General features: G+C 46.6%; 1 protein-coding gene across 1 annotated transcript in view; it reads right to left on the bottom strand.

Moving 5' to 3' along the window:
* Positions 1–7,344: 7,344 nt before the first annotated feature.
* Positions 7,345–25,263, bottom strand: part of Scrn1 (secernin 1) — a 36,751-nt gene continuing 18,832 nt past the window's right edge. The window contains exons 3-7 of the mRNA XM_035449002.1: positions 22,269–22,471; positions 19,401–19,595; positions 16,623–16,788; positions 8,621–8,801; positions 7,345–7,557 (exon numbers count right to left, since the gene is read on the bottom strand). Coding sequence (XP_035304893.1) covers positions 7,399–7,557; positions 8,621–8,801; positions 16,623–16,788; positions 19,401–19,595; positions 22,269–22,471 — 904 coding nt within the window. The 3' untranslated portion in view covers positions 7,345–7,398. The remainder of the gene's footprint in view (positions 7,558–8,620; positions 8,802–16,622; positions 16,789–19,400; positions 19,596–22,268; positions 22,472–25,263) is intronic.

The following is a 25,263-nucleotide window of genomic DNA, read 5'->3' as shown; positions in this document are numbered from 1 at the left end:
GTTAATAAGATGCTTGCCTCACAAGCCTAAGGACCTGAGTTCAGTTGCCAGTGCCCACATAAAGCTGGATTGTGGCAGTACACACTTGTTATCCCATTGCTGGGGAAGCAGAGGCAACCAGCAGCCTGGGACTCACTGGCCAGCCAGGCTAATCAGGGAGCCCCAGGTCCCAGAGAGCGACATTGTTACAAAATACAAGGTGGTATCTCCTGAGGCCACAACACCCAAAATTGACTTCTGGTCTCTCCAGGCTCACACATACATGTACATGCACACTCCACACAGGAACATACGCACTCATATACAAACACATACAAAAGAGCAAAGCATTCCTTTGGTAGGAATCCCAGAACACCTGTCTGCCCAAAGGAGTTTCCCTCTGAGCTGAAAAGCACGATGTCTGATGGCTCTCTTCTTGCCTTGTGGTGTGTAGCTGGGGTGGCTGGCAGATATACACAGAGAGGGCCAAGCCAGGCTGGGGCTGTTCTCTGCACCCTTCTTTGAGCCTGAAGGGAGGGAAGTATGCTTTTGCATTTGTCAGGCCCCAAATGCTCCAGTCCAAATGGGGAGTCTGTAGCAGAGAAGGAGGAAATAGAAGGAAATGGGATTCCTGCACTGTGCTCAGAGTGGCTGTGGACAAAAGAGGAAGGCAAGCAATGGTGTGCAATGGAGCATCCCACTCAGGCAATCACACTGACAAGAACATTAGCCCAGGTCAGGCCATCCAGAGACGATGGACAGGAAGAGTGTTCAGCCATGTGTCTGAAGACACCTGACTGTGTTTTGGAGCAAATGTCCTACATTGGTGTTGTGTTTTCTCATTAGAGATAGTAGAAACTGAGCCAGGGTCAAGTTCCCATCTCCGGAGCGTGACTCAAGCTGCTATAACCACATCAAGGGGCATAAAGCTTCCACCCTGCTGATTTGTTGTACTGATTCTGGAAGTTTGCAGAAAGGTCAGGCTCCACCCCCTGCTCCTCCCAGCCTTGCCAAATAATAATCCTAAGAAACTTTAGTAATCACAAGAGAGCCATCAGCAAGGCAGCCCCAGCTCTGAAGTAGACTGCTTGCCCAGTGAGTTGTTCACACGCTCATGTTCTACACTGCTGGGACAAAAATTAAAACCATTCAAGAGTGGCTGGGGAGATGTCTCGGGCAGTAGACTGCCTGCTGGCCAAGTATGAGGACCTGTGTTCATATCCCCAGGCCCTACATAAAAGCCAGGCATGGGGTGCATGTCTGTAACCCAGGTCCTGGGAGTTAAGTCAAGACAGCTGACCCCAGGAAGGTCAGTAGCTAGCCAACCTCACCAAATTACTGAGCTGCAAGTTTAGTAAGGAACACTAATAAGGTAGAGAGAGAGAGAGAGAGAGATTGGAAAAGATACCAGTTGTTGGCCTTTGACCTCCAAATACATGTGCACAGATGTGCCTTTATTCACACACACACAGACGCACGCATGCACACATAGGTACATATAACACAAATAATTTTTAATTTTTAAACTATTTAAAGACAAAGGGAAAGAATAAGCAGAAACCAAAAACAGCAAGCAGGGAGCAATCTCAGGACTCTGGCCTAGCAGCTCTCCTCCAGACTTATCACTGAAGCTTCAACCCTCCAAGTTCAAGTGGGTGGTATGTCCCGTTCCCACAAGCAGTGTACAGGTTGGGCCCTTGACCATGAACTCACATGTGGAGGCGTCTCTACCACCCTTGCCTACCCTCACATTGCAGACTGTGACCTCCCAGTGTCTCACCTGGATTTTATATTTATCGGTGTCTCCTGCTGCAGACTCATTCCTTTGTACCCAATAAACTTTAATAAGTGGCAATGCCTGTGGTTGTTTCTCTGCAGAGCCCATCTGTGATCCATCACCAGTACTGATCCAAGTCTCTTTCTTTGATTGACATGTGATGATTACACATGTTTCTGGAATATATGATACTGTGGTGCAGAATGTGTAGCAGTCAGACCTGGGTATCAAGACATGATTTTAAGGATAAGTAGGGCTTAAACAAGGCCGGTGATTTCTGGAACACCAGGAATAGTGCCTTTGAAAATATACTTATTTTTATTTATGTGTATGTGTCTAGGTGTGTATGCCAGGTGTATAGGGACCCATGGGTGCTAGAAGAGGTGTCAGATCCTCTGGAACTAGAGTGGCAGGTAGTTGTGGGAATGTTGGGAATTGAATTTGAGTCCTCGGGTCTATTCTGCCCTGCCCCAGAGCACTGGGTCTACTGCCTGTCTTCACCACCAACAAGGACCCTTCCCAGTCACCTTCCCAGAACCTCAAAAGTCTGCTTCAACATCAACCTTTGTAAATGGCTGTTAGTTTTACTACTGAAATAGTGACTAAAAGATGTGGCCGTGTGTCTTGGTCTGCTCTTGCCTGCCTCCATTGGTTTATCACTAGGTACCCGTGGCACTGGGCTGGGTCTGGCTGACACAGCCTTCCTTTCTCTCCAGGTCTATATCCAAGTCTCCCATCTTAGCTGATGATGTCAAACTTTCCCCCAAAGCATTAAGCAATTATCACTTAACCACTGAGCCATCCCTCTAGCCCCCCCATGTGTGTGTGGGGGGGGATTTAAACATATGCATTTTACAAATAGATAACAGCATACTTACCAGTTTTATTACTACAGTATGGGCCAAGTATGTTGCTTTATAAATTCTGCCACTGTGTTAAAATGGGAAAGGTTTGCCTTACTGGGGATCTAATACAGGACCTTATGCATCAACACTAAGGAAAATTTCAGCCTAAAGACTTGGTCTCTCTCTCTCCCCTGCAACTCAGCCAGCCCTTCAAGGGACTCTTCTGACGAGCAGAGTCCTCTCCCCTCTACGGCTGTGGCTCTAGCCTGGAACAGGGGAGCTGAAGTTTCTCTGCTGGGGAAGTGGCAGGGACTAGAGTTGAAAGGCCAACATGGATACGAGTCTCTTGAGTTTGGGGCGATTAAACTACTTAGGTGTGCCTCAGTTTCCCCATCCTCCAAATAGGGGTGTAAATGTGTGTGTGGACATACAGTGATGAAGACACACTATCAAGCCCTGAACACTTGGGTCCCAGAGCTAAGTAAGGGTACACCCCACACTCCGGAGAGCAAGCAGTCTGTGTATTTGTCCCCTCTAGGTGTTTCATGTAAGCAGAGTTATCTATGTCTTCTTGTGACCAATTCATTTTGCCCAACATAATGTGCAGAATGTCCATACACACTGTGGCATGTATCAGAACTGCCTTCTTCTTTTGAGGCTGAATAGTACTCCATTGCACAGATATACCACATTATGTAACCATCCATCCATCACCCATAGCTAATTTAATAGGCTAGGAAGGTGGCCAAACAGGCACCTTTTCCAGCCTTGCTTTCAATTCCTTTGGTGCACACTAGAAAGTAGGATTGCTGGGTCAGATGGAATTTGCTGACAAATCTCCATATTCCACAGCGGGCAACCATTTTCATTTCTGCCAGCCACGCATGTCTCCAGCTCCCCACATAGTAGTTGATTCTTTTTAAAAATTTTTTTTAATTTATTCTTTGTGTCTTTCACATCATTCGTTGTGATTCCATTCATTCCCTGTCCCTGCATATCTGCCCTCTGTCCTTGCACATACCCCCAAATAAAATTCAAGAAAAGGAGGAGGGAAATCTCATCATGGAAGCTCAGTGAGACATAGTGACTCACCCAGTAAATCCGTTTGTCCATAATCTTTACTGCCAAGTGTTCATTGCAGGGAGACACTGGTCTGGCTCGAGGTCTCTGGTTTCTACTACACTATTGATGCTGGGCTCTCACTGGAACTCCTCTTGGTTATCCTGCCGTTACCCTGTGTGGAGATTCTGCTGCTTTGGGTCTGCAGAGTAGTCAATTTTTGCTGCTGCTGCTGCTGTTCTGACAGAGCCGACAGGTATATGGTTACAGTTTGGGGTTTACTTTTAAATAGTGGCACATCGTGTAAGGCCCTGATGACGTGACCGGGTTTTCTAAGGGTTCAAGTCAGAAAAGTACAGTTCTTTCACACATTTGTCTTGTGACTGGTGCCGACTGTGTTCGTGAAACACAAACAAGAAGAGGCTCCTGGACGGTGACTTTGATATTTTTATTGTACACTTGGTGCATTTAAAGACACTTCTGAGGGCAAGCACTGGATAGGGACATTGTTTGACTTGTAGATATTTATACAAAAGGCTGTTAAGACCACACAGTCAGTTCCCCCCAACAGGAAACAAAGGTTCTATGGCATTTCAGTTCTCACATGATTTAAGACCTGTACTTATTGATTCCTGCAAGAATTCTGTGTGTGATATTTCAGGATGGTTGGCTTCAGTCAGATAAAAACACATTTGACACACATCACAGAACAGAAGCCGGGACACAGAGCCATGTGGAATGAAGCCCCACAGCTAAGGGAGGCACAGAAGAGCTGGGATGCTTGCCCTGCCCCTGGCCACTGCTCTCCCTCCAAGCTCCATCTCCTAGCTTCCTCGAGTTTTCTCCCAAAGCAAAGCTCTCTGCTGAAGACCTTTGTAATAAAAGAATGCAGCCGCTGACTTCCAGACGCGAATCCCTGGCTGCCCTGTGGGCCTGCCAGCAGTGGTGTCACCTTTAGCAAGGTGGGATGACATTAGCTTTTGTGGTCGACAATTACTTTTATAGCTGCCGATTCACCTGACTGTAACAGGGTGTCACCACTGAGCTCTAGCAGGTAGATACCCGCTTCAGCGGCTTGTGAGGCGGATGCCTACAAACACCCATCTTGTGTTGGGCTAAGTCTCCACAGCTTTTATCAGGCCCTTATTCTGCCACAGCTTCCAGGCACACCCAAGAATGACAAGAAACAAAAAAACAAAACTATTTCCCATGCAAGTGTCTGCCCCCAGCTGTGATGCTGTTTTCACCTAGTGGAAATCTCATCCACACAAGACTAGCTAGCTTACGTTAGATTCTATGGCAGGTGGTCTGTCCTTAATGGTCATGACTTATTTCTGCACAAAGTGTGCTCAGGATCTCCACCCTCGAGGCTTAACAGATATATGGTGGTCTTCTGGGAAGTTATTTACAGAGTGATCTTAAACATTCCATATTATTTCATCCTGAATATCCACTTTCTCCGTGCTGTTCAGAAAACCAACCCCCTGATTAAGAAATTACCCATGAAAGAAGCATTTCTTCAAAGAGAAATCCATTAGGGGCATTTTAAAACAAATATTCTTGTACATCTGCCTACGCAAAATCCAGCATCATTTCTGCTGTTAATTTAGATAAAGTCACTAAAGTACATGCAGGCACCTTGCCAGATTCCTTATTGTCCTTGTGTCTGTTCCCACCCATTCCAGTGAAAAAAGCTTCTATCCCCAGTTCTTAACCATTGACAGAAGGGAAAAAACAGACCCCTTAACTCTGGTGCCCTCTAGTGGTAAGAGGACAACATGGCTGAGATGTACAATGCTCCAAGCAAGAGGCTTGGCCTTTCTCTGTGATGCAGGACTAAGGTCAATATCCAAAAATAGAAGTAGCCACTGTGTTTCCCAGTGCCCACCTGAATAATGGCACCAACAACCTTGGCCAAAATAATGAAAGAAGGCTGTTGTGACATTTACTTTGACTAGACTTCTGATCAAACCCTGAAGGGCCTTAGCTGTCTCAGACACATCAGATCTGATGAGCTGGCCTCACATTTAGAGGTGAGACCACACAGGGAAATCACAGGATGGCTTTCTGCATCACCTTACTTAAATAACTCGTCAGGTGGGGTTGGACAGGCAGCCATTTCTCCTCGAACATCGCCCTTCTTCCCTTTGCACCTGCAGGAACTTTCAGCTTAGCCCTGTTTATCCACATGAGATGCTGCAGTCCGCCTGCCCAAAGCTCCTAGCAACTGCAAGCCACCATTTGGTTGCCATGAACTTGTCCCATCTCTCACGTTTCACAATTTATTTATACATGGAACTCATGAGACAGTCTCTTGAGAAGGGGGATCACAGCACACACACCCTCTTAAAGGAAGGCTCAAAGAGAAGCAAGATTTGTCCCAATAAAACATATCACATGTTTTGTGCCCGCATCACATTGTAAAGTGAGGGCTCAGGTCCCTGCCAGCTCTCACAGCCCATGGTACTACTAGGAAGGATCTGGGGACCCAAAGCCATGCCTGAGATCACTGCTGGACAGTTCCGGTTTGTTCCGCCCTGTCAAAAATGTTAACATATAAGTGTGCCCCGCAGCACACCCCACTAGCTGTTCCTCTAATCTACACTTCTGCCAGTCATCTCTACCCCTCTGACCCCTTCAGGAGCCATGGGGAGTGGCAGTGGATAAGCACCCACATCCTCTCTTTCTCAAAGTCCAAAGGCAGCTGCTGGGCAGTGGGGCATGAGAACTAAGTGGGGGGACGCTGGAGGTCAGGTGCTCAGCACACTGACTTGTGGGGATCTAGTTAACCAGGCAGTGGGCACAGCCATCTGTCCTCAGCTGGCCCTGTCTTCCTCACACCCTCCAGAGGAGTTGAGTCCTTGCAACCACTGTGCTGGAGACAAGTGAGTTGAATTCCAGCCTCTGCTAAGACAGTGCTGCCTGGATCCCAGGTGTTTTCAACAGTCAAGAGTCCCTTTTCTTTCCCTCATTGGCTGAGATTTGCAGTTGTGAACTCTGCCAAGGCCATTTCATGAATCTTAAGCATGTTGCTGACAATCCAATCGCAAGTCATTTCTACACAGGATCACGTCCTCGGGTGGGTGTCGTGCTGGATGGGGAGGTCCAGCTAACATGGATGCCCAGCTCTCCTGCACGTGAAAGCAGGTCTGGTCTGCTACACATGGCATGGCTTACAGAAGACAGGTCTTTCAGAGTCACAAACACTGGGGCAGATCTGGGACTGTCCCCAGGGATGCTCTGTTCCTTCCCATTAGCTTTGTTTCCCAAGACACACCTGTGGGGACTGTGAGCCACACATAAGCCTGCGCTTTGTGGAAGAAAGCTGGGGGTTTCTCCCCCATCTACACACACTAGAGCCTTCAGGATGAACAAAAGCCTTTTGTTAACCTCGAAGAAACCACTATCTAGAGAGGGACCAGGACCTTCACAACTCTTGTCTTTCCCACCAGCCTGGCCCTGCAGCCCTGTCCAAGGCTGAGGGAACTCTAATTCTCCTAAGGTGCCCATTGTCACTGAAATACAAGAACATCTTCAGGCCCACAGATTATCACACAATGGAGCAAGAGGCATGTGGAGTCACATTACATAGCAGAGGGGGTTGCTAAGCTGAACAGAGGGGACATTTAGACACAAGGCGGCCACATGGTAAATCTCATTTTACTCAAACAGTAGAGTGTTTCTCTGCTGGTAATTTAGTTGGGTGGGAAGTTTTAAGTAAGGGTGAGGGTGCTTACATCACTTAAAGAACTTCATCTCGGTGTCCACACAATCGTAGAAAAGGTCCCCCACCTCGGCAGGGTCCGGGGGCTCGGGGCTGCTTAGGATCTCTTCCATGGCTTCCAAGCCTTGCTTCTCCAACTCCAGCATGGTCTTCCTCAGTGTGCGGCCTTGCTCCTGAGGAAGAACACAGCCATGCAGGATGGCATGCGTCATGGCAGTGGACACTGACAGCCCAGGGTTCACATGGCTTCCTGACTATAGGACCATCTATCTACTCCGTCCTCTGTACCCAAACCAGTACTGATGCCATCTGTTCCTACCACATCCACCCACATTTACAGTCCTGACTACTGAGTGTAGTTGGGGCACTCTGGCCTCTTGCATTCTGTATCCATCCCCTTCAGCCATATGTATTGCTATACCCCATGGTAATCTCTCCCCATTGCTCATGACGCTGTACTCTGGAGCCCCTTCCCTCCCTCAACACCAGATGAGTCTGAGCCCTTCCTCCAGAATTCAATACCTTCTCCCTGCATGACCACCATCATCTGTGTGGTGATGACTAGCCTGCATGGCTATGTCTCCCACCATACCCTGACTTCCTGAAGAGGAAGAGCTAGGCTTGTATCTGCCTTCCAATGACTGAAGTATAGTAGGTGTTCTCAAAAAAGATTGTCTATTGAAGGAATAAACCACTCAATTAATAAACATGCCGTGTATATCCCTATGTCATTTTTTTTCTATGATGGTGGTTTCCAGAGGGCCAAGGCTGCATTTGAAGCTGGCAGCCAAACTTGATAATATCTAACGGTCTCCCACGTGATACTGGCTTGGGCAGCATGAAAGCTGCAGGACCCAAGGGTTGGTGAAGATGCAACCCCAGCTGCAGTGGAGACCTGAGCATATTAGAGACACTAAGTCAAGTGTTTGACCACTAAGGACCCCAGCAGATGTGGAATGGTGCTGGCCTGAGCCTGTGACAAGCTACTCTGAGGTTAACAGCAGATGAGGAAGGGATGCTCTGCCTGCTAGATTCATAGTAATAACAAAAGCAGAGGCTTCCTTTTCTCTGGTATCAGGAGAGTTGGTAGGAAAGTTAACACCTGCCTTCTCTTTCTGAGAGAGACCTGTTGGGCTAGAAAGGAGAGGGAGAGGAGAGAGATGTGTGTGCAAGCTACCTCCCTGCCTCCTTTCCCGTTAACCTCCACCATCGCCCCTGGACCTCCTCTGGGCTCACCTGGTCACTCTCGATGACAGCACGTGCCCACTCATGAGCCTTGTACAGCTCATGCCGGCGGTCTGGCTTCTCCTGGAACCGGGGTTCCTTTTTGGCTGGGTCATCGTCACCAAAACAGGGTGACTGTGCTTTAGGGACAAGTTTTACATCATCAACAAAGATGAATGGCTTGAATATGGACCTGGGGAGAAAGGAGAGCTGCTTCAGCCAGACTGAGTGTGGTCCCTGGAGTATCCAGTCATGAGCCAACTGAGGCAGACAGGGGCAGGCCAAGAGCCACACAGCGCTATGTTTCAGTCGTTATTTCCATACAACTAACGACCATTTACAAAGGCTGATGTCCAGGCTTTTGCTGCCCTAGGAAGGTGATTGGAAAGACCGTTTTCATTGGAAAAGAACAGCAAGTGGACACAGTGCTCCAGGACAGGGCAGAATAAGCCATTTTTTGAATGGAACAGAGGGCTGCCCTTTTCTCTCCTGGGAAGGCGGTGGTTTTCGGTTTTGATCTTAAGGGTCTACTTTCTTGAAAAATCTTTGAAGTATCTCACAGACTAGAGGAGGTCAGATTAAGGTGATATCGGCTAAGCCAAGAGGCCTGGAAGGGGAAGTGACCCCAAAGGCGGGTTGTCTGAGAGCGAGGCTGAGCAGAGAAGGTGGCTGATGCCTCCTGCTCCATTTGACTCCTATTCTCCTGGCAGGATGAGTGTATCTTAGAATACATGGCTGAGTCCAGGTACATGCACACATATACTTGTGCAGACCTGGGAACAGGTCACACACACACACACACACACACACACACACACACACACACACACGTAAAGAGACATACAGGATGAGAGACACCCACAGCTGACTAACAGCTGGAAAAACGCCTTGTTCTTCACCCCCTCCCCTCTCCACATCCAAAGAAAACCCTGCTGGGACAGAGGTGTAATTCTGACAGACACCCTGGGGGCCACTTGCAATGACAACAGGAGAAAATGAGCAAATGAGCCTTTCACACTCTGTGGGCTGTGATGGATTTGTGTGGTTTACACTTTGTCTTCTCCTCTCAATGGAGCCATGAAGAGGAGCTGGGATGTTGACTTTCTAGCCCTGGCATATATATGTGAGACTTGAAGCAGCCAGAGCTCCCTTGCTATTGTCAGGGACACTATGACCTGAAAAGGACACGAACCAGTCCCTTGCTGTCCTAGATATGTCCCTAGACTTACAGAATCAACATCCCTCTGAGGCCTGGCCTTCCAGCCCTGCCCTGCTGAGTCAGAATCTGCATCTAGCAAGGCCTGAGGGGATTCATAATATCTAAAACCCAGGGATGCTGCCATGGGCAATATGCTGATAAGTGACCTCTAGATTTCTTTTCCCAGGCAGTAATGAAAAAAAAAAAAAAAAAAAAAAAAAAAAAAAAAAAAAAAAAAAAAAAAAAAAAAAAAAAGCTCAAGAGGGAGAGACACTTATCAGGATGTGCAAAAAAAGTAAGGCCCATGTTCTTTTAACCTGAATGCCAATGGCAGTTAGACCTCTGTACCCAAGCTGGGAGAGTGAATAGTGCACGTTAAGGACAGATTATCTTGGACTCTCCTCTCCTTTCAGGTAATGCTCGTATTTATCAAATATGAGACCACATGAAATTCTCCAAGAATTAATGAAAAAATGAGGGCACAGGTGGGCTGGAGAGGTGGCTCAGGAGTTAAGATCACCAAAGCGCTTGCCCAGGACCTGGGTTTAATTCCCAGAGCCCACAAGCAGTTCACAGCCTTCTGGAAGTCTGGTTCCAGGGATCCGATGCCCTCTTGTGGCCTCTGCAGGCACTGCATATGCATACGGTGTTTAGAGATTCATGCAAGGAAAACACACACTCACATTTTAAAATAATATTTTTAAATGGAGGGGGCAAACAAATTCTCAAAGAACTAACAAAAATGTAAAAAAAAAGCCTGACCCATTCCTCAGCCAAATCTTCGAGACAGCACAACACATGCCAGGCTAGGCTGTCCCAGGGCCCGCGACTCAGCCGTTACTACAGGAAGTCCCAGAATAGAGGGATGCTACCCACAGACAGCGGAATACACTTCCACTTCCTGCAGCCTCTTGGAAATAGACCTTTGCTCTCTCTTCTCCTGACTGCTGGGTGTAAAGGGGGAGTTAGTGCAAAGCTTCGAACTGCCTGAACCAATTGTGTCACCTCACAGGGAGAAGAGTGGGAGGGGAAGAAAGAAGTGTGTGCCTGGCCCACAGGCATCCAGACTGCTGCCATCGTGTTCTAGTCTCTGACCACACAGTTGTCACAGCAGTGAGCACCTACCTTATCCCGTAGGGCACACCGCTCTCAGATGGCTGCACTCAGTGTATGTGCTTCAGCAGCCCCTGGCTGGCACAGGGACCCTTCTGCCCACACAGTCCAAACACTCAGCTCAGGGCTGCACCAAATGGAGCCAGTGACAGACAGAACTGCGGCGGAACTGAGTGGAGGCTCTTTGGAATGAGTTCTCCCATTCTCACTGGCCCCAGGGCATGGGATATCCATCTGTGGCATGCTGTCTCCTCAGTCCATCGGCCTCGGCCCTCCACCACCCAAACTCCAAGGGGGAGGAGAGATCTCTTCCAGAGATCCCTGCCCTGCTTACTGTTCTCTGGCATGCTGATCTCAGGGGAGAGCCCTGCCAAGGACCAGGCATGGCAGCCCAACAGCTCTAAACTGAGTGAGAACAGGAGGGACAGACAGCTGGACAGAGGCTGGGTATGGGAGTGAGTAGCAGCTCTGCATCTGGCCAGATATAAGGCCAGTAGTTTTTCTATGCTTCTCAAGTAGACTGAAGTCGTGGCTATGGTTTCTTCCAGTGCCTAAAACTGCTCTGCTGGCTCTGTGCTTTTCCATGCCCATTCCTGTGAGGCATGCAAACTTGTCATTCCAACTTCAGTAAATTCATAGCACCCACAGTTTATCTGCATCCAATATATAGGAAAAAACTGGAGTGAAACGTTGGAACTCGGTATAATGTCAGTCTCCCTCGCCACCTGCTGAATGTCAAGTTAATTTACTTAACGATGATGCCAAGTGCCAGGTAGCTTTTCTAAGGCAAAGGGTACCATATGTTTAGCCTCCTCAATTATGCTTTCTATTTGAAAACTAAACACTAAATATGAGCAGGTACCCATAATATTTGGAACTGCTAAATCTTCCCCAGATATCTTTTTGAGTTTGTAAAAAAAAAAAGTCAGCGAGCCAGGCGTTGGTGGCGCACGCCTTTAATCCCAGCACCCAGGAGGCAGCGGCAGGCAGATCTCTGTGAGTTCGAGGCCAGCCTGGTCTCCAGAGCGAGTGCCAGGATAGGCTCCAAAGCTACACAGAGAAACCCTGTCTTGAAACCTCCCCCCCAAAAAAGTCAGCATCCTCAACTGCTAAAAATAGGAGGCATGAATTTATGGTTGATGGTAAACTTGAATATGGATAAATTACATAAATAACAAAACTATATAATTAAAGTTATGATAAAATGCTAATAATTGACTGAAGAAATATCTGTCATTCATGTTTGGTAATCTATACCTCTGGGCCACATTCCACAAAGAAAATTCCACAAAGGTGCACTCAGCACCTTGCAAACATTCTAGGGTTTTGCCAATCTTTAATGCAAAGAACATTTATGATTCTAAATAGATAAGGGCACACCCAGGCATCTTTCCACACTTGAACCAGATGGCTACTTCTTCAATGCACTTGAATGTTGATACTCACAAAGAAGAAATGGCTTGAGCAAGGTCACACAACTAACGAGGTGGTGTCAAAGTTGAAACTGCCTCTCTGAGTCATGGCTGTACCTCCCAGACACCAGACCAGGACACACTGCTCCAGAAAGGAGGGAATGGCCCCATTTTACACGTGAGATGATTGAGGCTCACAGAGTTCAGTGCTTTGTTCAAAACTGCATTCCAAATAAGTGGTTAAATTCAGATCTTCTATACATAAAGGAAGCTTTCCCCACCACTTCTCACTCTTAATCCTCCATTTGGCTTTATACACAGGCACTACTACAAAAAACAATAGCTCTGGCCATTGAACAGTCTGACCTCAGACACATCTTTGTTCCTGCTGAAGAAAAAGACACTCCCCAAGTGGCTATGCTGGGCTCATCTTGTGACCGAAGTCCCTGAGGGACAGGAGATACAGAAAGGAACAATGCACAGGCCCTAGCTCAAATGAATCTATTCAACCCTAACCCCAGTGTGGGGAAAACCTGCCTAGAATGACCAGTTTCTTTCTAAAGGCAGTTATCTTTCTAAATGGTTCATCTGTGGGCATATGACAATGTCACTCTAATCCTACTGTCTGCTGAGATCAGAACCACTCCATAAAAGAGCTTGCATTGTACAGGAGCACTGGGAAGGGTCATTGTGTGGGAGCACTGGGAAGGGTCATTGTGTGGGAGCACTGGGGACATTGTCCAGGAGCACTGGAAAGGAACATTGCATAGGAGCACTGTGAAGGAGAGCTGAACTTGGGGAGCACAGGACAGCCCTGTAGACAGTGGGCTAGAGCCAGAGCTTGGAGGCATTTTGGAAGGTCAGAAGTAAAATAGGGCAAGAGGAGAGCGATGGCATACGAGGAATTCTGAATGAAATTGAACAGGATGTGGGTGCCATTTGGTCCAGGGCCCTCCACTCCACATAGTGCCAGTTGTGCCCTGTGGACCCAAAGGCCTTTTGTACTTCCTCTAGGAACAAATAGGTACCACCTAAGGCTAACAGTTACCCCAAGGGTACAATTTGGGCCAATCCTTGGGGGTGCTATTCCTTTTGTCTCTCAGCATCATCTCTCCTGTTGAGGTGACTGCATCTTCTCCCCTTTGGTTTCCCCATCCTTGAGTCTGTGTGGGCTTTGCCTACATCCATGGCCTCTCAGTGCTGTTCCAGTCTAACAACTACACCTCTCAAAAATAAACTCAGATTTATGGTGTTTGCCGGCTTCAGATGTATAAATACTCTCTCTGTGGCCCATTTAGAGCCACCAAAGCCGTCACAGTGCGTGGGCTGTCATTGATGAGCACAAGTACTCTCTGAGGCTGCCACATACCTCCGAAGTCTACACTTGACAGTCTTAAAGAGCCTAGGTACCTCTCTAAATGTTCTTTCCCTCCCAACCGGTCACATCAGTGGAGCATCAAGTACTGATTTCTCAGCAAATGGCTCCTCCGAGTCAGAGCTGGTTCCCCAAAGCCAGCCAGCATCACACTGTCAGTAAGTAAAGAGCCTGCTGAGCAACATGGTAGAATCTGTCTTCTCGATAAACTTGATTAACGGGCCGAGCCATTGCCTCTCCCTCAAGCACTCAAGTGCTGGCTCTGCTGCTTCTTTCACTCTCAAATTTACACAGTGCCTGGCACATGAGAGGAGGAGGCATAGAAAATTCAGGGATGAAGGGAAAAGTCGTTTGTGAAAGCCAGCTAAGAACTGCGGATGAATGCGTGGACATGACAGAGAAGAACCCAGGCAGAGCCTTTCCACTGGTCCTGATATCAACTGGGAGGAGCAATTCATTTTCTCGAAACATCTCTACATGTTAATACTGGCAGAAGTCAGTTGAAAGCGCCTTGATTACAGTAACTGATGACAAAAGACTAAGTGTTCAGCATGCCCAAGTACTGAGAAGCACTGAGACGCCAAACAGGATGAGAACTAACTGCAGTCCTGAGGACTCACAGTGGGTGACACGGCATGTTTCACCACGGAAAACAATGCTAAACTGTCTTCTCAAAGGGCTGTAATCTTCTACAAGGTCTTTCCAATTAATTTAACCGTGAATAATTTTCTTTTAAAACTACTTTAAAGTTTCCGTTTAGTAGCAGAAGGCGATTTCACAACCCATTTCTATAATTGGATTAAGCAGTCTGCTTCAGCCTGGGCAATAGATTTCCTTTCTCCGAGTGTTCTGGAGATGAAAAGTCTTATATCCTATGCAAAGGTGGAGCGGGTCCTCCACATAGCTAGGCACTGGGATGTGGTCTAGCAAGACCCACACCTTGAAAGACTCCTGCTTCCTAAAGAGGAGTACGCCTTGAACACCTTGGCAGAACACTCCAGAATCATAAACAAAATTCTCACTGGCCCTGTAGAGCTCCATAGGTCCACAGAGTCCTTGGGAGACAAGTCTTAGCCTATTAGGAGCAGCCTGGACACAAAGATGTGAAAACAGGATCTGCTAGGCCAAAAGGTGGAGGAAGGTGGGGATAAGATCAAGACTGAGCAGATGGAGTCAGGGGTGGGGGATGATCCAGAGAGCATGGCAGGGATAGTGCAGAGTGGATGACACGGGGAAGGTCGAGCAGCAGAACCATGAGGATGGCTGAGCTTGGTGAGCAGAAGGTAGGGAAGGCACTGACGTAATCACCAGCCTGGTATACAAGAAGGTACACACCCAGCCGGGTCTGATGGTGCAGACCCGTTAGGCTAGATATGGGAGGTGATGGAGAGAAAAGGGAAGGGGGTTAGAAAAGGAGAGAAGAGGGGAGAGAGGGGAGGGGGCAGGGACAGGAGGGGAGGGGAAATGAAGAGGGGAGAAGTGAAGGGGAGAAAAGGGGAGGGGAGGGGAGCAGAAGGAAAGAAGGAAGGAGAAGGAGAAAAGGAGGGAGGGGAGGGAGGGGGGGGGAAGGGAGGGGAGGGAGGGGAGGGAGAGGGAGGGGAGGGGAGGGGAGGGGAGGGGAGGGGAAGGGAGGCCATGCCTATTCCTAATGTTATTCCGCTTCTTGCGCCTACTGAATCCCACCTTGTCTAGGGCTTAAATTTCCTTCCTCTGTGAGTTTCTGCCCTTCCTCACCTCATCCTTGCTACCTCTTTCCTGTACACACTCCATCACTAACTACTCTAAAGTACAATCTTTGGTATGTAGCAAGCAATTGACAAGTGTAACGAAAGAACTACTTATACTGTGTATTGTTAGAAGTATCTTTTGGTGTTGATACAAATAAAGCTACATGGTCAAGAGGTGTTCGTGTCATCCGAAACCGTCTCTAAGAAAGGAGGAAGACCAGGCATTATCTCACATGCCTGACACAGCAGGAGAAAATACTTCAGTTACAAAAGGACTGAAATGTAGCAGCAGTGTCTTCTTCAGTAGCTTCACAACTGACATCCAAACAATGCTCAGAGTGGCCACCCACATGACACCCGAAAACACCAGCGTCTCAGGCAAGTTTTCCTGCTGAGGATCAGCTATCTGACAGGTTCTGGGGTCCACTGCTCACATTCTGGTGAGGTGGGTTTGGGTCAAGGCATCTGTATGTTTCAGACTGTCCTCATGTACCCCAGGTTTAGAAGCCTCTGGTTGACTGGTTCTAAGCTATTGGCAACATGACCTGAGACTGCACACTGAAAGCTGCCAGGGAGAAGGGCTACTGTCTTTATAAATAATTGCTCAACCTACTAGGAATGATCAGTTTGTCTTGTTTAGTCTTCTCAGCAATACAAATAGGTTAGGACTATCCCATTACAAAAGCTGCAGGTTACTGAGGCAAAGTACTTATGCAACAGCCAAGTGGCAAAGAGGGGACCCAAAATCCTGGCTGTTCCTCCTTGAGGATGTGCCCTCAGCACTTGCAGTACTGCCTCTCTGCTGAAGTAAATGGGCAGAAAGCAGCTCTCCAAAACATGTCAAAACAAAACAAAACAAAACAAAAAAAGGCAGGTAATTCCCTATGAACCACCCCTGAACCATTCTGTCCAGTATCTCACAAGGACTGGTTCTCTTTGTAAACCTTGGGCATCCCTGTATGTGGACCTTACTGTGTTGTATGCATCTTCGTCTGTAATACAATGCTTGGCCCATGATCTATACTCAACAATAACTGGGTTCCATGACTAGAATGAACACTGTGGCTGCACCCCACCCAATCACAGCTCCTGTGCTACATGCCCATGCTGAGAACTGAGAAGAATATCCAAGGGAAGGGCATGGCCAGGAGCTCACACCTTCTGCCCATCTGATGTGTTTTAGACTAACCTGGAAGGATCCGGGGTCCCGGTGAAGTAATGGATGCACGGTGAGCTTCTGTTCTGAGGCAGGACAGACACAATACTGGCAGTAGTGAGGAAAGACTCGGAGTCTATGCAGACCCCGCTGGCTTTGTCTCGTAAGATGTTAATCATTGTTTGCACAGTGATGCTTTCTGAGAGAGAGGGGGGGGGAAATGACTGTGAAGGCTGGCAACCAAAACTGACTTTTTTTTCTCTCTTTACTCTTCAACTACTGAACGTGATTCCCACTTGCCCCGATACACTCTGGCCAATGGGAGGGGAGCAGAAATGACGTATGCACATCTCTGGTCACATCCATGTTCTGCCCTTCACTTTTTCCTCCCGCATTCCTGCCGGCTGGGAGAGGTCAACAAGGGGTTCACACACTGCAGCCCAGAGTTGAACAGAAAAATCCCCAGCCCTGGACTGTCTCTATCCATATACACACTAATGCAGGAAAGAAATAGCTTCCATTTCCTTTAAGTCATATTAATTCAGATCTCTTTGTTGTAGCCTTAGTTCTACCTCAACTAGTGCAACAACTGAACACACACAAGAAACTGTGTGGCGGCTAACATGGCCCCCCACACTCTTACCTTCATGTGTGCTTGCTGTTCGGGGTACAGATACTATTTGAAGAATGACCACTCTGCAGTGTGAAACACACAGAGGAGCGTGTAGAGTGCTCGGTCTTTAGGACTACTGGCTGTAATGCAGATGAGTGGATTAAGTCCCTGGCCACCCCTGACCCCATCCCATCATGTCCTCCTGTGGCTATGATATATCCATAAAGCAGCCTTTCGGCTGGATGTGGTGGCTCATGCCTATACTCTCAGAATTCAGGGCTTTGACGTAGGAGGAGCACTAATTTGGTGTCAGCCTGAGCTACATAGTTATTTCCAGGACAACCTGAGCTACATAGGGAAACCTTTCTTAAAATACAAAACCAAACGAAACCAAAACCAAAACACAGTAGCTGTGTGAAGAAGCAGCTGGCCAGCCTGGGACTCCAGGTTTCAGGTTGGAACCTGTAATAAATTCACTCTTCCTCAACCCTCTCCCCAAAGTGCCAAAAACAAGCATTCAAGCTGACAACCCCACTTTTAGCCTGAGTACACAAAGTATGTTGCAGGTCCTCTTTGTAAGTCTCTATTTATATTTTTAAAAAAAATATCAGCAATGGCTTTGATTTCATTACCTACCCAATGTCTGGATTTCCTGCCTCACAAGTAACTGTCGTATTAATTTGAATCTGTCTCTAACAGGTTGGTACATCTCTGACATCTTCTGCCTTGTATTGCTTTGCTTTGCTTAGTCCCTGCCATGTTTCCTCTGGTTTCCCAGTCTGGACTGGGCAGGTGGCACCCCCTGGAGTTATAATATGCTCTTCCACCCTCTGCTTCTGGTTAACTAGGGCTGATTTAGGGCTGATGTTTGAGCAGGATAATTTCATCACTAGTTTTGTTTTAGCTTAAAATCTTTAGAACTTTTTCAAGAATTCCCACTTAAAAATGAATACTTCCCCAAATTTATGTGTAATCATGCAAAATCCCAAAGCAATATTCTACATCAAGGATCAGAAAACATTTTCTTAAAGAACCAGACAGAAGCTATTTTAAGCCTCTGGACCATGTGTTCTCCATCACACTGTCCCTATAGCAATCCAGCTCCATGCTTTAGAACAAAGGTGGCCATAGGCAGTACATAATGAAGTGAATTTGAGCTGCAGCTGGACTTGGAATGTCCTCCAAAGGCCCAAGGGCTGAAGGTTTGGTTCCCAGGCTATGGGGTCCTACCTAATATAAGGAAGATGGGCTACTTGGGGGTCTTGAGGAGATATTGGGACTCTGCCCACCCTACCCCACACACGCTTTCATTGTTGCTTCCTGGCCATCATGAGGCAAGCAGCTTCTTCAACATGCTTCCACAGCTGTGAGACCTGTTCCTGCCTCAGACCCAAAAGCAATAGAGTAACTGATCATGCACCAAAATCTCTGAATCTACAACTCAAAGTAAGCTTTTCTCCTGAATCATTTCTTTTTTAATCTCTGGAATTTTGCTACAGTGATAAGAAAACTGACTAGCATGATATGACTGTTTTCCAATAAAATTTTATTCACAAGAGAAGCGGCTGTTTGAGGACATGCTTTGCAGCCATTAGTTCTAAATGATCTTTTGACTGACAGATATGCATGAGAACTAGCAAATACAAAATGTGACCATTATAGGCCCGGGGGCAGTTTCTATTCACACATATAAACGAGGAGCTATTTATTCAACACATTTACCTAAATATGGGTTCTTAATCAGAATTTAATGATGTCAGGCATTGCTAAATGGATTAGAAAGAGAATCCAGTTTGACAGTCCACTGCAGAAGTTCACGGATAGAAGCAGAACCCAGGCATCAAGGGAAGATCTCAAAATGAGCAGAAGGCTTCTCCTGCAGGCTAAGTGAGCTGGGGAAGAGGGGTTCTCCCAAGTTTCTGGAGCTGTAAGGAAGGCTGCAGTGAGTCCCACAAGGGATCATATGACAGCAAGCTCATATCAGTGGGAATAAGAAACCCCCCACAGGTTCCTACAGGTGTGGAAGCTGCATGTAACACATACATGCTGTCTCCTTGCTGCACGCCAAGGACAGAAGATATAAATTGGTCTTTAACATGCAAGGCTTACTCTCAACTCCTCCTCTTTGTCAACACTCTAAAGTTCAGTCAAGAATCAACGAGCATAGAGGGAGAATTGTAGGGGATGGGTCAACTTACCCTCTTGCTTTTCTAAGCAGGCTTTGCCTGCACAGCAGTCCACATGGTCATCAGCTGGAGAAAAAACCTGGGCAAAGTTGAATTCATCCTCTCCCGTCCACCAGCCTTGACTCTGAGCATAAGTCCTGAGTTCTGGGTGTTCCTCATCCATCTTAGTGGTGAGTGAAAGCTGATTGCAGATGCACCTCACTCCCTCTGCAAAGAGTTTGATGTGTGGTTAGCAGGAGGACTCTCAGGACTACACAGAGGAATCAGGACCATCTCTGAGGTGAGAAACATGAAATCCTTGGTCCTCACTCCAGGAAACGTCCTAAAAGGTTCAGCCTGTCTCCATCAGACATTATCACAGCTTAGAGGGACATCTGAGCTTTACTGGTCTTAAAATTCACAAACAAAATAAAACACTTGAGGCCCTTTATTTGAACTACGTAAGCCCCAAGCATTCATGTTTACAGGAAAATTGAGCAGTCCTTTGAAAGGACTGTCTTGCTGTGCTTACGAGACTTGGGGAATCCTTATGTGATTCTGCTACAGCAATGGTTCTCAAACTGTGGATTGTGACCCCACGGAGGTTTGCACACCAGATATCCTGAATATCAGATATTTACATTATGATTCATAACTTTAGCAAAATTACAGTTATGAAGTAACAATGAAGATGATTGTATGCTTGGGGAACACCACGGCATGAGGAACTGTATTAAAGGATCGAAGCTTTAGGAAGGTTGAGAACCACAACATTCACAGGTTCCTCCTCCTAGAGGAGCACTTCTGCAACCCCCACCACCACACACCCACACAGATGAAGGGTGACTTGGTCCCTAAACGTCAAAGGGCTGTCTAGATTGTGGAGGCCAGGTTACCATTGCTAGCTCAAAAGGGTTGTTCACAGTGGCTGTTCCCGGGAAGCATGCTGAGCTTCCAGTTTTTTGGAGGATGAAGTAAGAATGAAAGAAGAAGCTACAATGGACCTCTTACTGCTTGAATCCACTACAGCCACCTGATTCTGGGTCCCTAGAAGCAACATCAGCTGGACTGAGTTTTCCCAGGATGCTTTGATGATTTACACCTCCAAAATATGCACTCCTGACTGAGAGGCACTGGTCGTTGGCCATTCATTTTTTACAGAGGGTATCGCTAATACAAAATTTAATTAGGCAACAGAAAACAGTTATGGTCCAAAAAAGTGACTTTGATACCATTCACACTAAGCTATTCAAAGAAACGTTATTCTATACTCCACAGATGTTATTTTCCTAGAGGGCTGATTTATAGTAGACATTTGTTTTTAAGAATCAGAACTTTGAGGACAGAGTGTATTAACTCCTTTCCAACATCAATCACAGTGCTGCTGGGGTCAGAGAAAAGAAAATCAATGATTTAAAAAAAAAAAAAGGATGCTGAAAAAAATGTTTAGTGAAAAAACAACATGTGTTTTGTAGAGAAGGACTTTTATAAGTGATGCTTTGGAGAAAGTTCAGCTTCTGAAATGTAGCTGCAGATCAAAAAGTGTTAGAGTCTACTTAAAAGCAACTGGATGGCTTTGAAGTACAGCCCACCCGCCTTCCTGAGAGAGCCATCTGATAACATTACTTTATTTTAGGAGGGTTTCTGTAAAGGAGTTTTAAGTTCCTGCAGGGAAGGAGAGCTGGAGGTCTCGAGGAGGGGCTTTTGATTTACAAACACTCTAAGGCTTGGGAAAGGAGCACGCATAGGCCCTGAGAGATGTATGCTGGGCACAAGGACAGAAAACCTCCCTGTGCTGCTGGTGGCTTTGTCAGCCCATTCCACATCCTGTTAGAATGAGCAAACAGTCTTCACACACACAGGAAACTGGTCTAGACTTCTTGGTCTCAGCAGAGCAACTTTGTACAGAGAACACACACTAGTCTTGGGGGGAGCTTTGGTCACTGGAACCTGTGCACAAAATCAGGTTTGATTCCCAGTGACCATACAAGACCTGGCTCAGATCAGATTTGGTTCTGATTACCTAAAAACTAGGGTGGTGAACAGGTTGCATATCTAATAGCTTTCATAATTAATTGATAAAGACTTCATACTAAAAAAATATGCTGAAAAATATGCAGCCGTGTAGAGGTTCAACAAGACACAAGCATGACGGGGCACTAGTTGGGGCTACCTGGACCTCAGCTGGGGAAGATGGCAGTGCCCATGATGTGCAGTTTTCAAGCTGTCCCAAGGGTTGTAAGGGAACTGCTGTTGACCAGATTTCTTTGGAACATTTTTTAGAAGCCCTTTAAAGGATTCTAGCACCCTATGCTATTGGGATTCTGAAGGAGGGTGCTGGGTTGGTGGCACACTGTCCCACCACCCTGTCCAATTCCTGTCCCAGAAGCAAGAAGCTACATGAACTAGAGTGACACTTCTCATGTACAGGGCCAAGTAAGTCCATGCTCTTCTAGGGACGGAGTCTCAGCCATATGACCTGGTTGGCCCTGAGTGGCACTCAATAGTCTTCATAGACACAAGTTCCCATTTTAGAAGAACAGTTAAGTAGCAATGGATCTGGGAGTGACAAGGGGTTTGTTGACCTTTTATGAATGAAGAATCCCCCATTCCCTTGCCTAACTCATAGTCATGGTTTGTATTCAAAGCTAAATATGCCCAAAAAGCAAACAGGAAGTGTAGAAAGTCAGGCATGTACTTGCTGAGGAATAGTCCTTCACAGGACTCAGGAGACCCCATGTCTATCTCTGGAAACAGATACCTGGAGGGGAGAGGCATGCCTAAGCCTAAAGACGAGAGGATGCATCACAGCATCGTAGCTCCTCTGAGCCAGCCCAGCTTGTCTGACCAACATCACCTCCGCCTGTCCTATCCTTAAAACTCTATCCTGCAACCCCTCACCTGTGATCCTCTCGGCGGCCCAATACTTCCCCACAGTCTCCAGCACCCAGGCTTCATGACGATCCACCAGCAGATATGCACTTTGGAAGCTGTGGCAGGAGAGTCCATCTTCATAATAATTCCCACCTTGTCCGTGCTCCTCCAACAAGGACACAATGACGTCTAAGGCTTCTTTTGCTGTTGTTCCTCGCTCTAAACCAAGCCTGAAGGAAATCAGAAGCATACCTCCATCATTTCAGACCAGATGATCATTACCATAGCAGCCAAAGGTTGGGACAAGGTCATGGCAGGAAACATTTTAAATATTCAGACCAATATGTGAACTAATTATAATAGTACTTTCACTCAGAATGCCTCTCTCACATATCCATTACAAACTGTAGAAATGTGTTGTCTTTAGACAACCCTCTTCCATAAGCATAGACATATCAGGGGCCAGTGGCTACATTCCCTGGACCGGAAGGTCAGCTCCTCCTTACTCTTGGCTGATCATATCACCTGTCAAGCTCAGCTCTAGCCTGGATTCCTCCTGACTACTTCCTAAAGAAAAAGAGATCTCCACAGCCTGGATTAACTGCTACCCTACAGGGGGTGCTTTAGATACTGCTATAGTCTATTCGTGTTTCCTCAATGCTCATGTTGAAATCCTAACACCTAACAGGGGGTAGCAGAAAGTGGGTCTTCTAGGAGATGGTGAAGTCGTGGAAGTGGCGCCCTCATGAGTGCCACTAGTGTCCTTTACAAAAGAGGTTTCTCCAGAATGCTGTCTTGCCTTCTTCTACCATTTGAGGACACAGTAAATAGGTGCCATGTATGAATCAGAATGTATCCACACTAGACATTACATACTGGCTCATTTAAGTTATTTTCTTATATCATTCTAGAGTAGACTGAGGAAATTGGTTTTAAGGTTTCATTGCCAGCCATTGTCCTCTGTACATACAATTTGCTCAGAGATCTCATTAGGAAAAGGTTATAATATGACCGGTTCTGTTTCTACATACTTCCTTCCTACACATCAGACTGTATCAACTCATGTTGCTTACAGAGTCAACTACCAAAAGAACATAGACTCCTTCCAAAGTGAGCCATTCATCTTCCTTCCCCAGCCCTATCAATGAATAAGTCTGTTAAGGAGAGCACAGATACTGCCTTCTGTGTGGGGGATAGTTTGTTTGTGGTCTAACAAATGAAGCTTGCCTGAACATCAGAATGCAAAGCTAGCCACTCTTGTCAGCCATACAGGTGAGGCAGTGGTGGCACACACCTTTAGTCCCAACAGCCATATTAGTTAGCTATTGAGGCCAGGTGTAAGCCTTTAATTCCAGCACTAGGGAGGAATATAAGAAGGGAAAAGACAGGAGTCAGTCACACTACAGTCATGCTGAGACAGGATTGCCCCTTTGAACTCTCTAGTAGCTTGCCTGCTTTGCTTCTCTGGTCTTTCAGCTTTATCCCCCAATATCTGACTCCCAGTTTTTATTATTAACACCAACTAGAAGTTGTGCTACACGGCTGCTTGGGCAGCTTACGTAATAGATTTGAACTTCAGTCTTATGCCATCTATGAAAAGTGTCAAGGTTATCAGGGTGATATAAGGTAATAAACATGGAAACACATAGCACTAGTGACTGGAGCCAAGCTAGTAACAACCAACCTCAGCAGATGGAAGGCTGTGGCACACACACTCATAGAGCGTGGACCTGGATCCAGCTCTGGTAATGCTACTCGACGCTAGTATGTCCTTAGTCATGTGACCTTCCCAGCTCTTTGTGCTCGTGCTGGCAATGTGCTCATGCTAATCCCTCCTTCTCTAGCTGAGATGACAGAAAACAGCCATGAGATGCATTTAGTTCATGTATTCATCAATTCAGTCAGACTATTGCTCTGCTTGTAAGAGCTCACATCTTAGAAGAGGGCAGCAGAGCTACTTAGGTGGTGACATAAGCCTGTCCTTGATAAATTCATGACTTTAGAAGTGATGACTACTTAAATTCTCTCAACTGAATGCTTCCTAAGGGATGCCCCACTGTGCTGTCATGGAGAAGAAAGGATAACGCAACTGCGAGCTCTGGACTGAGCCCTGTAATGGGCTTGTTCCATAGTCAGAGCATCATATACCAATTCACTTGACAGGTCTCCTTTTAAGTTTATTTAGGAAGACGTGATTACAGAGCCACAATTCACAAAGTTGAACCCTAGGGCCTTGAGAGAGTAATAAAAGAAAATGCTGAACCTTGGGCTTCACAAATAGGGCAGCTAGTTTCAAACTGTTGTCTGAGACCTCCCTTCCTCCCTCAAAGATGACATATTATCTATCCCTTGCATGAATAAAAGAACAAACTCATTGAAATATACATTAAATAGGTTTCCTTTGTCAATGTCATTGTCTCCTCAAAGGAGGGGCATCTCAAGGATTTGGAGGAAAGTCTTTTCCAGAGTTCCTGGTCACAATGCTTCATGTCTCAATGCCTCCAGGCTTCTGCAGGCCTAAATGGACCCACACAAACCTATTTCAGAAGCATACAACCATGGCTGTGTGCAATAGTATTTGGAGGTTGGAATTTGTGTTCTGTAAATCTTAGTGTGAGTGGCTGGTGTCCTGCCTACTGAAATCCCATCCAGGATCTGTGCTTGTCCTTCCTTTTCATCCCAAAATGCAGGAGGAATTCTGATTTCACTGCTTGTCAGATTGACACCATGGGTTAACTGCTACCTAAGCCTATAACCCACGTGACCATTCCCACCTGGCTTCCGGGCCATTAGATGAGGACAGGATGGCCTACTCCACAGCATAAGGGCTGTAAGGACACTGGGACTTCAAGCCCTGAGCTCAAGAGGTATAGATGAGTCCCGAGTTACTGAATGGGAAGCCATCACTCATCATCCTAAGGCATGTTTTGATGCTGCCATCAACCACTCTAGATTTCCAGATGGGTTAGATGCACAGGATTCCAAATGAAAACAGAATGCTTCTGGCCCAGTGCCTAAGTTG

Source organism: Cricetulus griseus, chromosome 8 (genome assembly GCF_003668045.3).
Source record: "Cricetulus griseus strain 17A/GY chromosome 8, alternate assembly CriGri-PICRH-1.0, whole genome shotgun sequence".
NCBI lineage: Eukaryota > Metazoa > Chordata > Mammalia > Rodentia > Cricetidae > Cricetulus > Cricetulus griseus.
The sequence above is the reverse complement of the archived record's forward strand: the minus strand, read 5'-3'. Positions and strand labels throughout refer to the sequence as shown.